General features: G+C 42.8%; 1 protein-coding gene across 1 annotated transcript in view; it reads left to right on the top strand.

Annotated features, from left to right (window-relative positions):
* The window catches only part of LOC111963913 (high affinity cAMP-specific and IBMX-insensitive 3',5'-cyclic phosphodiesterase 8B), an 85,117-nt gene that overhangs the window by 24,833 nt on the left and 47,687 nt on the right, over window positions 1-12,597 (top strand). Inside the window, exons 3-5 of the mRNA XM_070443553.1 lie at window positions 7,794-7,984; window positions 10,406-10,465; window positions 12,454-12,511. Of these exons, the coding sequence (XP_070299654.1) occupies window positions 7,794-7,984; window positions 10,406-10,465; window positions 12,454-12,511 (309 nt within the window). The remainder of the gene's footprint in view (window positions 1-7,793; window positions 7,985-10,405; window positions 10,466-12,453; window positions 12,512-12,597) is intronic.

Below are 12,597 nucleotides of genomic sequence, written 5' to 3'. Positions count from 1 at the left end.
AGGGGGGGTGCATTGCTAGATGTTCCCATAGACTTCCAGTTATTGAGCCAACAACTTTTTTATTGAGCCAATGACTTTTTTACTATTTTCTACATTGTAGAATAATAGTGAAGACAACAAAACTATGAAATAACACATATGGAATCATGTAGTAACCCAAAAAAGTGTTAAAAAAATATTTTAGATTCTTCAAAGTAGCCACCCTTTGTCTTGATGACAGCTTTGCACACTCTTGGCATTCTCTCAACCAGCTTCACCTGGAATGCTTTTCCAACAGTCTTGAAGGAGTTCCCACATATGCTGAGTTGCTTTTCCTTCACTTTCTGGTCCAACTCATTCCAAACCATCTCAATTGGGTTGAGGTCGGGTGATTGTGGAGGCCAGGTCATCTGATGCAGCACTCCATCACTCTCCTTCTTGGTCAAATATCCCTTACACAGCCTGGAGGTGTGTTGGGTCATTGTCCTGTTGAAAAACAAATAATAGTCCCACTAAGCACAAACCTGATGTGATGGCGTATCTCTGCAGAATGCTGTGGTAGACATTCTGGTTAAGTGTGGCTTGAATCACACCTCTTCCTCCATGCTTCACGGTGGGAACCACACATGCAGAGATCATCTGTTCACCTTCTCTGTGTCTCACAAAGACATGTCGTTTGGAACCATATATCTCAAAGTTGTACTAATCAGACCAAAGTACAGATTTCCACCGGTCTAATGTCCATTGCTCGTGTTTCTTGGCCCAAGCAAGTCTCTTCTTATTATTGGTGTCCTTTAGTAGTGGTTTCTTTACAGCAATTTGACCATGAAGGCCTGAATCACACAGTCTCCTCTGAACAGTTGATGTTGAGATGTGTCTGTTACTTGAACTCTGTGAAGCATTTATTTGTGCTGCAATTTCTGAGGCTGGTAACTCTAATGAACTTATCCTTTGCAGAAGAGGTAACTCCGGGTCTTCCTTTCCTGTGGCGGTCCTCATGAGAGCCAGTTTCATCATAGCACTTTGAWGGTTTTTGCTACTGCACTTGAAGAAACTTTCAAAGTTCTTGAAATTGACTGAGCTTCATGTCTTAAAGTAATAATGGACTGTCGTTTCTCTTTGCTTATTTGAGCTGTTCTTGCCATAATATGGACTTAGTCTTTTTCCAAATAGGGCTATCTTCTGTATACCAACCCTACCTTGTCACAACACAACTGATTGGCTCAAACGCATTAAGAAGGAAAGAATTTCCACAAATGAACTTTTTACAAGGCACACCTGTTAATTGAAATGCATTCCAGGTGACTACCTCATGAAGCTGGTTGAGAGAATGCCAAGAGTATGCAAAGCTGCCATCAAGACAAAGGGTGGCTACTTTGAAGAATCTCAAATATAACATATATTTGGATTTGTTTAACACTTTTTTGGTTACTACATGATTCCTTATGTCTTATTTCATAGTTTTGATGTCTTCACTATTATTCTACAATGTAGAAAATAGTCAAAATAAAGAAAAACCCTGGAATAAGTAGGTGTGTCCAAATTTTTGACTGCTACTGTAGATATTGCATCCAATTCTTTGGTTTAAATGTAGGGGAATATAGGGGAAACACTGGAGATATCATTGCATGATAGAATGGTTTCAACATGGCGTAACAATGAGACACCACATGACACAACATGGCATACGGCATACATGTACACTATATAACTTTTTTCACTAGGGGTTGGTACCAAAATTATTTTCCAATTGTTCGTTCTGAACAGAACCTCTATTTTTTGGGTTCCGACCAGCATAATTAAGTTCTGAACCTGTTCAAACCCTCCAAAAAATGTAGGGTTCATAAAAGTTCCATTTCGTTTATATTTTAACCCGTGAAATGAACATAGTAATTACATTTAGCTTGTGAATTTACTCCACCAGTCAGTGCAGATAGAGCCTTTTGCAATGGAACGGGTAAGCTAGATGTTAACATGTTTGATTGGTCAGATATGTGCAGGAACAAAAAAAACATTATTATCCGGTTCTCAAGATTTTAAAATAACGGAGATCACTTTCGTTCGCAGTTCTGTTTCTGTTTCCTCTGAAAATGTAGTTTTTTCCCCCCGGTTTTCGGTTGTGTTCCCTGAACTGGTTCCATCCCTGCTTTACACCCGATGGTGTGTGGGTTGGTGGTAGTTAAGTTTCCGGTGACCAGCTGTGAACAGCTGCTAGTTTGAGGTTGAGGTTGTGTCCTGTGGATTGGGATTATGGCAGTGTGAGCCTTTGAGAAGGCCAGATTAGCTCCCAGGCCTTAACGCTGTTGTGTAATTTAGGAAAGGGAGTGTTAGTTACACAAGATCATAGGTGTTTTGTGTTTCTTGTGCATCTAGACATCTAGGTCTCTGTCTTTTTACATCTCTGTCATTGTGCTTGATGGAGTAATGGAATAGTCCCAAAAGTGCAAACCTCCCCCACCATCTGGCAGGCTTCACCAAATGCTCAAAGTGTTTGAAAGAAAATACATACTGAAAGGCTCTACCCTTCATCCATACGTCTTTATTGTGCTGAATAAAACCTCATCCAAACCTCATCTCCAGAACTCATCCATTCTTCGTTATCAGGCTGTGTAAAAGCCTCTGCAGGAGGTAGTGTCTGGCAGCAGCTGGCTGGCTGAACCAGGTGGAAGGACTAGAGACTTTATTACAACCCCTCCTCCCCATACAGCCCTCAACACACGCTCCATTAAAATAACTACTCTCCTCAAGATGTGGAGCACACACACACACACACACACACACACACACACACACACACACACACACACACACACACACACACACACCACACACACGAAGAGTCACGCAAACACACACACAAAGTCATACACACAAACAGACACACAAGGGAGCACACACACAGAAACAGATGCACACTCACACATACAGTTGCGTACACACACAGAGTCATCCACACGCACAAACAGACAGCGGAAGCACACACACATCCGCACACACCCACAGTCTCGTACGCACACAGAGTCATGCACACACAAACTCTACTGTACCATGACCTAACTCCCCACTCCCTCTTTACCTCCCTCCCACTTGAACAGGGAGAACGAGAGAGAAAAGAGAGAAGAAAAGATAAAATGCTCCGGAGGAGAGAGTTGCGTGCTGAAAGTTTCCTCCTGACATTTATCGTTCCCTCCGAGCCCTGGAAAGACTCGGTAACTCCAAATCTACTTCTCTCCGCTCCTTCGTTTCTGCACCCTGTCACAGGACTCCTCCTCAATCAGAGGGATTATTTTCCAGAGGGTGAACTGTTGTTGACTGTAGGCTGCAGAAGACAGTATACAGGGTGCTCTGCTCTTACTTTGGACAGGGAACTTAGGATGGTCACTTAACTTAAGAAACCATATGGAGAAACATGCTGTAGCCCTCACTTCAAAACACGGGAAAAGCATTTACATGTTGTTCTGAGTGTGAGGAGTAAACCATGCGTATTAGGAATGATCCATCAGATTGATGACTGTTAGTATGTCTCCTCCACACTGTACTCCTTGGCTCTACGACAAGAGGAGTCCCACTGACAAGACTTGGTGTAAAGCCAGTCAGCTAGATGTCTCTCGCTATCGCTCTGAGAAACTGTCTGTCTGTCTGTCTGTCTGTCTGTCTGTCTGTCTGTCTGTCTGTCTGTCTGTCTCTCTCTGTTCCATACCTTCGTCCCTCTATTTGTCTAACTATCAGTCTGTCTGTCTGTCTTGTCTGCCTGTCTGTTCCATACCTTCGTCCCCCTATCTGTCTGCCTGGTCAAGGGTGTGTAGAGATGGAGGCTTAAAGGATTCTAGCTTTAACCCCTGAACTGTGATTGGCTGAGTCAGCGTGGCACAGCAGTCAGGGGTAGAGGCCCTTCTCTATGTCAGTCCTGCCTTGAGGGCAACACAGTGTGTAAACCACTTAGGGAAACCACTGGGATTAATCACTATTAAGTGATTGTGTGTTCAAACACACTCCAACTATTTAGCACTTGGATAATAAAGATAATCATGAAAGACATCCACTTGGAGGCAGTATGATCAGTCACTTTAACTCTACCTACATGTACATATTACCTCAATTACCTCGGCTAACCGGTGCCCCCGCATATTGAGTCTGTACTGGTACCGCCTGTATATAGCCTTGCTATTGTTATTTTACTGCTGGTGTTTAATTATTTGTTACTTTTATTTTCTATGTTTTACTTATCTATTTTTTACTTAACACTTTTTTTCCCTTAAAATGTCTTAAATCAAATCAAATCAAAGGTTCAAATCCAATCTAATTTTATTTGTCACATGCGCCGAGTACATGTGTAGACCTTACAGTGAAATGCTTACTTACAAGCACTTAACCAACAATGCCGTTTTAAGAAAAATCCCTAAAAAATAAGAAATAAATGTTATAAATAATTAAAGAGCAGCAGTAAAATAACAATAGCGAGGCTATATACAGGGGGTACCGGTACAGAGTCAATGTGCGGGCGCACCGGTTAGGTAATATGTACATGTAGGTAGAGTTATTAAAGTGACTATGCATAGATAATAACAGAGTAGCAGCATCATAAAAGAGGGCGGGGGGGGGGGCAATGCAAATAGTCTGGGTAGCCATTTGATTAGGTGTTCAGGAGTCTTATGGCGTGAGTGGTAGAAGCTGTTTAGATGCCTCTTGGACCTAGACTTGGGGCTCCGGTACCGCTTGCTCTGCGGTAGCAGAGAGCACAGTCTATGACTAGGGTGGCTGGAGTCTTGACAATTTTTAGGGCCTTCCTCTGACACCGCCTGGTATAGAGTTCCTGGATGGCAGGAAGCTTGGCCCAAGTGATGTACTGGGCCGTGCGCACTACCCTCTGTAGTGCCTTGCAGTCGGAGGCCGAGCAGTTGCCATACCAGGCAGTGATGCAACCCGTCAGGATACTCTCGGTGGTGCAGCTGTAGAACCTTTTGAAGATCTGAGGACCCATGCCAAATCTTTTCAGTCTCCTGAGGGGGAATAGGCTTTGTTGTGCCCTCTTCACGACTGTCATGTTGTGCTTGGACCATGTTAGTTTGTTGGTGATGTGGACACCAAGGAACTTGAAGCTCTCAACCTGCTCCACTGCAGCCCTGTTGATGATAATGGGGGCGTGCTCCATTTCCACGTTGAGGGAGAGGTTTTTATCCTGGCACCACACTGCCAGGTCTCTGACCTCCTCCCTATAGGCTGTCTCATTGTTGTTGGTGATCAGGCCTACCACTGTTGCGTCATCGGCAAACTTAATGATGGTGTTGGAGGCATGCCATGAAGCTGTTGTTGGTTAAGGGCTTGTAAGTAATGTGACAAATAAAATGTGATTTGATTATGTGTATGTACACGCACTCAAGCGGCAACACACACAGAACTGTGTACGTGTGGCGCCCCCTGTCTGGCCCGTGGGCGGGTGCAGGGCAGGTCGGCAGATAATAGGATTTTGGGACGGCGTCGCCTGAGGTGTGTGTGTGTGTGTGTGGAATTTCACACGGCAGCTCCATGGTTACACAGCCCAGCTCGGGATCAAAGGGTGTAGACCTTTCACAGCCTCCTACCAATGCCAGCTCCCCCCCCCCCCCCCCTCTCTTTTCTCCTCTTCTTCTCATCCATCCTCTGCTCCCTTCTTTCCCTCGTACTCCTGCCAGTCTGTCCGGCATGACTGGCGAGACGGCTCGCTCTCTCTCATCTCCCTTCTCCTCTCTTCTTGGTCTCCCTCGCGCTGTTTCTCTTTCAATCAAATCAAAATCAAATCAAATTCTATTGGTCGGCCTACACATGTTTAGCAGATGGTTTTTGCAGGCGTAGCGAAATGCTTGTGTTCCTAGCACCAACAGTGCAGTAATATCTAGCAATACACATAAATCTAAAAAGTGAAACGTAATTAAGAAATCTTTATAAATCTCTTTCCCTACTTCCTTTCTCCCTGTGTTAGTTGTCCATTGGTGTGTGTGTGTGTGTGTGTGTGTGTGTGTGTGGTTGTGTGTGTGTGTGTGTGTGTGTGGTGTGTGTGGTGTGTGTGTGTGTGTGTGTGTGTGTGTGTGTGTGTGTGTGTGTGTGTGTGTGTGTGTGTGTGTGTGTGTGTGTGTGTGTGTGTGTACACAAGTCCCTCCATTCTTGCCTCTTGTCTCTTACTGCTCTACTATAGGAGTCAAGTATTGGTAAAGTTACCATACAGTATGAAGAACAACCGGTCGGTGTACAGTACAGGCCAGACAACTGTTGGTGTGAAAACATCTCTCATCAGCCATCATTAACTATCATCCACCTGGCTCCTGGTTACTCTTCTACTGAACAAAAATACGAACGCAACACGCAACAATTTCAATGCTTTACTGATTTAAAAAAATATATATTTCACCTTTATTTAACRAGGTAGGCCAGTTGAGAACAAGTTCTCATTTACAACTGCGACCTGGCCAAGATAAAGAAAAGCAGTGCGACAAAACAACAACACAGAGTTACACATAAACAAACATACAGTCAATAACACAAAAGAAAATAAAGATTTTACTACAGTTCATATGAGGAAATCAGGCAATTTAAATCAATTCATTAGGCCCTAATCTATGGATTTCACATGACTGGGCAGGGGCACAGACATGGGTGGGCCTGGGAGGGCATACTGTGCATTCATTAAACTATTCAGACCCCTTGACTTTTTTCCACATTTTGTAACGTAACAAAATGTGTGAGATGTCAAGGGGTCTGAATACTTTCCGAATGCACTGTGAGCCCACCCACTTGGGAGCTAGACGCTCCCACTGGGGAGCCAGGCCTAGCCAATCAGAATGAGTTTTTCCGCACAAAAGGGCTTCATTACAGACTCCTCATTACATACTCCTCAGTTTCATCAGCTGTCTGGGTGGCCAGTCTCAGACTATCCGGCAGGTGAAGAAGCTGGATGTGGAGGTCCTGGGCTGGCGTGGTTACACGTGGTCTGCGGTTGTGAGGCCGGTTAATCATAATGCCAAATTCTCTGAAATGGCGTTGGATGCGGCTTATGGTAGAGTAATGAACATTCAATTCTCTGGTAACGGCTCTGGTAAACATTCCTGCAATCAGCATGCCAATTGCACGCTCCCTCAAAACTTGAGACATCTGTGGCATTGTGTTGTGTACCAAAACTGCACATTTTAGAGTGGCCTTTTATTGTCCCCAGCACAAGGTGCACCTGTGTAATGATCATGCTGTTTAATCAGCTTCTTGATATGCCACACCTGTCAGGTGGTTGGATTACCTTGGCAAAGGAAAAATGCTCACTAACAGGGATGTAAACAAATTTGTGCACAACATTTTAGAGAAATAAGCTGTGTGTATGAAACATTTCTGGGATATTTTATTTCAGCTCATGAAACATGGAACAAACATTTTACATGTTGCATTTATATTTTTATTTTATTCGAATATTATCAACCAGGAAATGGCGGATCGATTTATGCATATTGCACCTTTAAGTGATGTATGTTTTACTATTTAATTTATTATTTTTTGTGATACTGTACTGTATATCAGCACTTAAAAGCACTGATAAGCTTTTTAGTCTACTGATCCTAGCTTCATGTTTGATGAAAACAACTTCAGAAAGATTATAACCACACACTCTTGCTCCGACAAGCAAACAAATTATTTATGAACAAATTATTTATTAAAGTAACCAATGTTTTTGCAGCAAGCTGCCTCTGTCAGGTAAGAGGTATTTCAGACCATCTGCTCTCTCTCTCTCTCTCTCGCTCTCTCTCTCTCTCTCTCTCTCTCTCTCTCTCTCTCTCTCTCTCACTCTGTCCCAGGTCCTGCTGGTGTTTGCGAAGGAGGATGGTCAAAGCGATGCCTTCTGGTGGGCGTGTGACCGGGCGGGTTTCAGGTGTAACATCGCCAGAACGCCTGAGTCCGCCATCGAGTGTTTCCTGGACCAGAGCCACGAGATTGTAGTCATCGATGGACGCCACTCACGATACTTTGAGGCAGAAGCTGTCTGTCGGTAAACTCAAACTGTCTGTCTGTCTGTCTGTCAGTCAGTGATGGGCATCTTTGATGGGGCTGGGGGCCACAAAAAATCTTGCTCACAGGTCTGTGTACCCGCATCCATACCCTCCCACACACACGTTGCATTGTGAGCAAAACATTTTAGTGGCCCCCAACTTGACAGTAGAGATTTTAAAAAAACATTTTAAAAAGTTACTTTTGTGCAATTCTACACATTTTGCCATGGGGCAGAGAGAAGATTTTACAGTTTTAAAACAAATTTCATGCAATTCTACACATTTTGCCATATGGTGGAGAGAAATGTTTGCCATTTTTAATATGATATCTGGGTGACACTGATGAACCAAATCAATGCCCCCCCCACACACAGCCGGTAATTCCACTTTGATAACAAGTTTAGATAGCTGTCCTCTAAACTAATTTAGCAATCTAAATGTTTAGCTGATCTATGGATTTCACATGACTTGGAATACAGATATGCATCACAGATACCTTAAAAAACATTTAAGGGCGTGCATCATAAAACCAGTCAGTATCTGGTGTGACCACCATTTGCCTCATGCATTGCGACACATCTCCTTTCGCATAGAGTTGATCAGGATGTTAATTGTGGCCTGTGGAATGTTGTCCCACTGCTCTTCAATGGCTGTGCGAAGTTGCTAGATATTGGCGGGAACTGGAACACACTGTCGTACACGTCGATCCAGAGCATCCCAAACATGCTTAATGGGTGACATGTCTGGTGAGTATACAGGCCATGGAAGAACTGGGACATTTTCAGCTTATGTACAGATCCTTGCGACATGGTGCCGTACATTATCATGCTGAAACGTGAGGTGACGGGCAGCAGATTAATGGCAGGACAATGGGCCTCAGGATCTTGTCACGATGTCTCTGTACGTTCAAATTGCCATCGATAAAATGCAATTGTGTTCATTGTCCGTAGCTTATGCCTGCCCATACAATTAACACCGCACCATGGGGCACTCTGTTCACAACATTATCATCAGCAAACTGCTCGCCTGCACAACGCCATATACATAGTCTGTGGTTGTTAGGCCGGTTGGAATAGTTCAATAATTATCTGACATTCAAGTCTCTGGCAACAGTTCTGGTGGACTTTCCTGCAGTCAGCATGCCAATTGCACGCTCCCTCAAAACTTGAGACGTCTGTGGCATTGTGTTGTGTGACAAAACTGTACATTTTAGAGTGGCCTTTTATTGTCCCCAGCACAAGGTGCACCTGTGTAATGATTATGCTGTTTAATCAGCTTCTTGATATGCCACACCTGCCAGGTGGATGGATTATCTTGGCAGTGGAGAACAGGGATATGAACAAATTTGAGCACAAATTATGAGAGAAATAAGATTTCTGTGCATATGGAAAATTTCTGGGATATTTTTTTTTGCTGTTCATGAAACATGTTGTGTTTATATTTTTGTTCAGTGTAGATACACTAAAAACTCAAACTGTCCTAATAATCCCACCCAGTATTTATCATGTGGTCAGACCATCAAATGCTTCTTCATACAGTATCTAGTGATTAGAGTTATTAGTCACGCATGGTAATATTTTCCCAGAAGCAGAGAGAGTGGCTTTCTCTCTTCTCAATAAAGACCGGTCTATCACAAGTCTCTTTCTTTCTTTCTCTCTCTCTCTCTCTCTCTCCCTCTCTCTCTCTCTCTCTCTCTCTCTCTCTCTCTCTCTCTCTCTCTCTCTCTCTCTCTTCCTCTCTCTCTCTCTCTCTCTCTCTCTCTCTCTCTCTCTCTCTCTCTCTGCTCTCTCTCCTTCTCTCTCTCTCTCTCTCTCTCTGTCTCCTCTCTCTCTCGCTCTCGCTTACTTCCCTCCCCCCTTTTGCATCACTCACATTTATCTTTCCCTCCCACTCTCTCTCCTCTCTCTCTTCCTTCCCTCTTTCTCCTTATCTCTCTCCTCTCTCCCTCCTTCCCTCTTTCTCCTCTCTCTCCTTCCCTCTCTCTCCTTCTCTCTCTCTCCTTCCCTCTCCCTCTCTCCCTCCCTCCCTTCCTCCCTCCCATCCCTGCAGTACATTGTGTCCATGGTGAGCCTGTGTAAAGTAGAGAAATTATCTCTCATATGCAAATGACATCACTCCTCCACTGCCCACATGTTTATACTGGCACTCATTCTAAAGCCTCCTCTCATGTTGTGTGTCTGTCAAATGAAGCGATCAACTCAATCACACGTATTGCTCTCAAACCTGCCTCGTGAGTTAGCTAGGGAATTTTTTAAGGTAAAGCCACAAAAGCACTTCAAGTCCTCGTATGGGGTCCGAAACATATATGTGATCATTTTGTGGTTGTGAAAATATATATTTTTCTTGACCATCTGCGGGATTTCGAGCGCTTCTGTTTCATCAGTCTCTTAGATGATCAATCTCTTGTGTTGTTGATCCAGGTTGATTCGTGCCACAAAGCGCTCAGAACACACAGTCATTCTGGCCGTCGTGCCACAGACGTGAGTATACATGTCTATCAAATCGGAATTAATTGATGGCGTTTATTGCCATTCAAGAGGATTATTTTTCTCACAACTCAAGTTACATACATACTCACACACACACACACACACACACACACCAAATATAATGATACATGTTTTCACGTTGATGGTGATAATGACATGCGGTACATGTATGTGTATTCTATAATGATACAGTGCCTTCGGAAAGTATTCACACCCCTTGACTTTTTCCACATTTTGTCGTGTTACAGCCTGTATTTAAAATTGATTACATTTAGATTTTGTTTCACTGATCTACACACAATACCACATAATGTAGCCTAGTGATTAAGAGCGTTGGGCCAGTAACTGAAAGGTTGCTGGTTTGAATCCCCGAGCTGACGAGGTGAAACATCTGTCGAGATGCCCTTGAGCAAGGCACTTAACCCTAATTGCTCCTGTAAGTCGCTCTGGATAAGTGTGTCTGCTAAATGACTGAAATGTAAATGTCAAAGTGGAATTTTGTTTATAGAACATTTTTTAAATTAATAAAAAATTAACAGCTGAAATATCTTGAGTCAATAAGTATTCAACCCCTTTGTTATGACAAGCCTATATACGTTCAGGAGTATAAATGTGCTTAGCAAATTGCATAATAAGTTGCATGGACTCATTGCATGTTCAATAATAGTGGTTAACAGGATTTTTTAACGACTACCCCATCTCTGTACCCCACACATACAATTATCTGTAAGGTCTCTCAATTGAGTAGTGAAGCACAGAATCAGCCACAAAGACCAGGGAGGTTTATTCAATTGGTAGATGTGTAAAACAAACCCAGCTGAATAGCCCTTTGAGCATGGTGAAGTTATTCATTTCACTTTGGATGGTGTATCAATACACCCAATCACTACAAAGGTACAGGCATCCTTCCTAACTCAGTTATCGGAGAGGAAGGAAACAGCTTAGGGATTTCACCATGAGGCTAATGGGGATTTTAAAACAGTTACAGAGTTAAATGGCTCTGATATGAGAAAGCTGAGGATGGATCAACAACGTTGCTCCACAATACTAACCTGACTGACTAGAGTGAAAAGAAGGAAGCCTGAAAAGAATACAAATATTCCAAAACATGCATCTGGTTTGCAACAAGGCACTTAAGTAATACTGCAAAAACTGTGGCAAAGAAATTAACTTTTTTTCCTGAAATACAAAACGTTATGTTTGGGGCAAATCCAACACAACACACTTCATATTTTCAAGCATGTTGGTGGCTGCATCATGTTATGGGTATGCTTGTCATTGGCAAGGACTAGGGAGTTTTTTAGGATAAAAATAAACAGAATACAGCTATAAGCACAGGCAAAATGCTAGAAGAAAACCTGGTTTAATTTGCTTTCCAACAGATACTGGGAGAGGAATTCACCTTTCAGCAGGACAATAGCCAAAAACACAAGTCCAAATCTACACTGGAGTTGCTTACCAAGACAACATTGAATGTTTCTTAGTGGCCTAGTTACAGTTTTGACTTAAATTGGCTTGAAAATCTATGGCAAGACTTGAAAATGGCTGTCTAGCAATGATTTTTTAAAGAATAATGGACAAATATTGTACAATCCAGGTGTGCAAAGCTCTAAGAGACTTACCCCAAAACACTCACAGCTGTAATCGCCTCCAAAGGGGCTTCTACAAAGTATTGACTCAGGAGTGTGAATACTTATATTTATATAAGAATACTAGATATTTATGTATTTCATTTTCAATAAATTTGCAACAATTTCTAAAAACAAGTTTTCGCTTTGTAAATATGGGGTATTGTGTGTAGATGGGTGAGAAACAAAATATATTTATTTCATTTTGAATTCAGGCTGTAACACAACAAAATGTGAAATAAGTCAAGGGGTATGCATACATTTCTGAAGGCACTGTATGTATATCATATGTGAGCTGATGATGATAATGTCATAGTGTGTACTGGCTATGCTGTTCTCTCTACTCTATAGGCCTTCAGGTCAGGGGGAGCAGTCTGTTCTTCCTCTCCTCTGCGCTGGATTCAGCAGAGTATGTACTCTTCTCCTTCTATGTTCTCTATGTACTATAGGGGGAAGAGGGGATATGACTTTATATGGCATGACATCTGCCCCCAC

The sequence above is a fragment of the Salvelinus sp. IW2-2015 genome, linkage group LG5, assembly GCF_002910315.2.
Source record: "Salvelinus sp. IW2-2015 linkage group LG5, ASM291031v2, whole genome shotgun sequence".
Taxonomy (NCBI): Eukaryota; Metazoa; Chordata; class Actinopteri; order Salmoniformes; family Salmonidae; genus Salvelinus; species Salvelinus sp. IW2-2015.
Note: the sequence above shows the minus strand (reverse complement) of the source record. Positions and strands in the feature narration are given on the sequence as shown.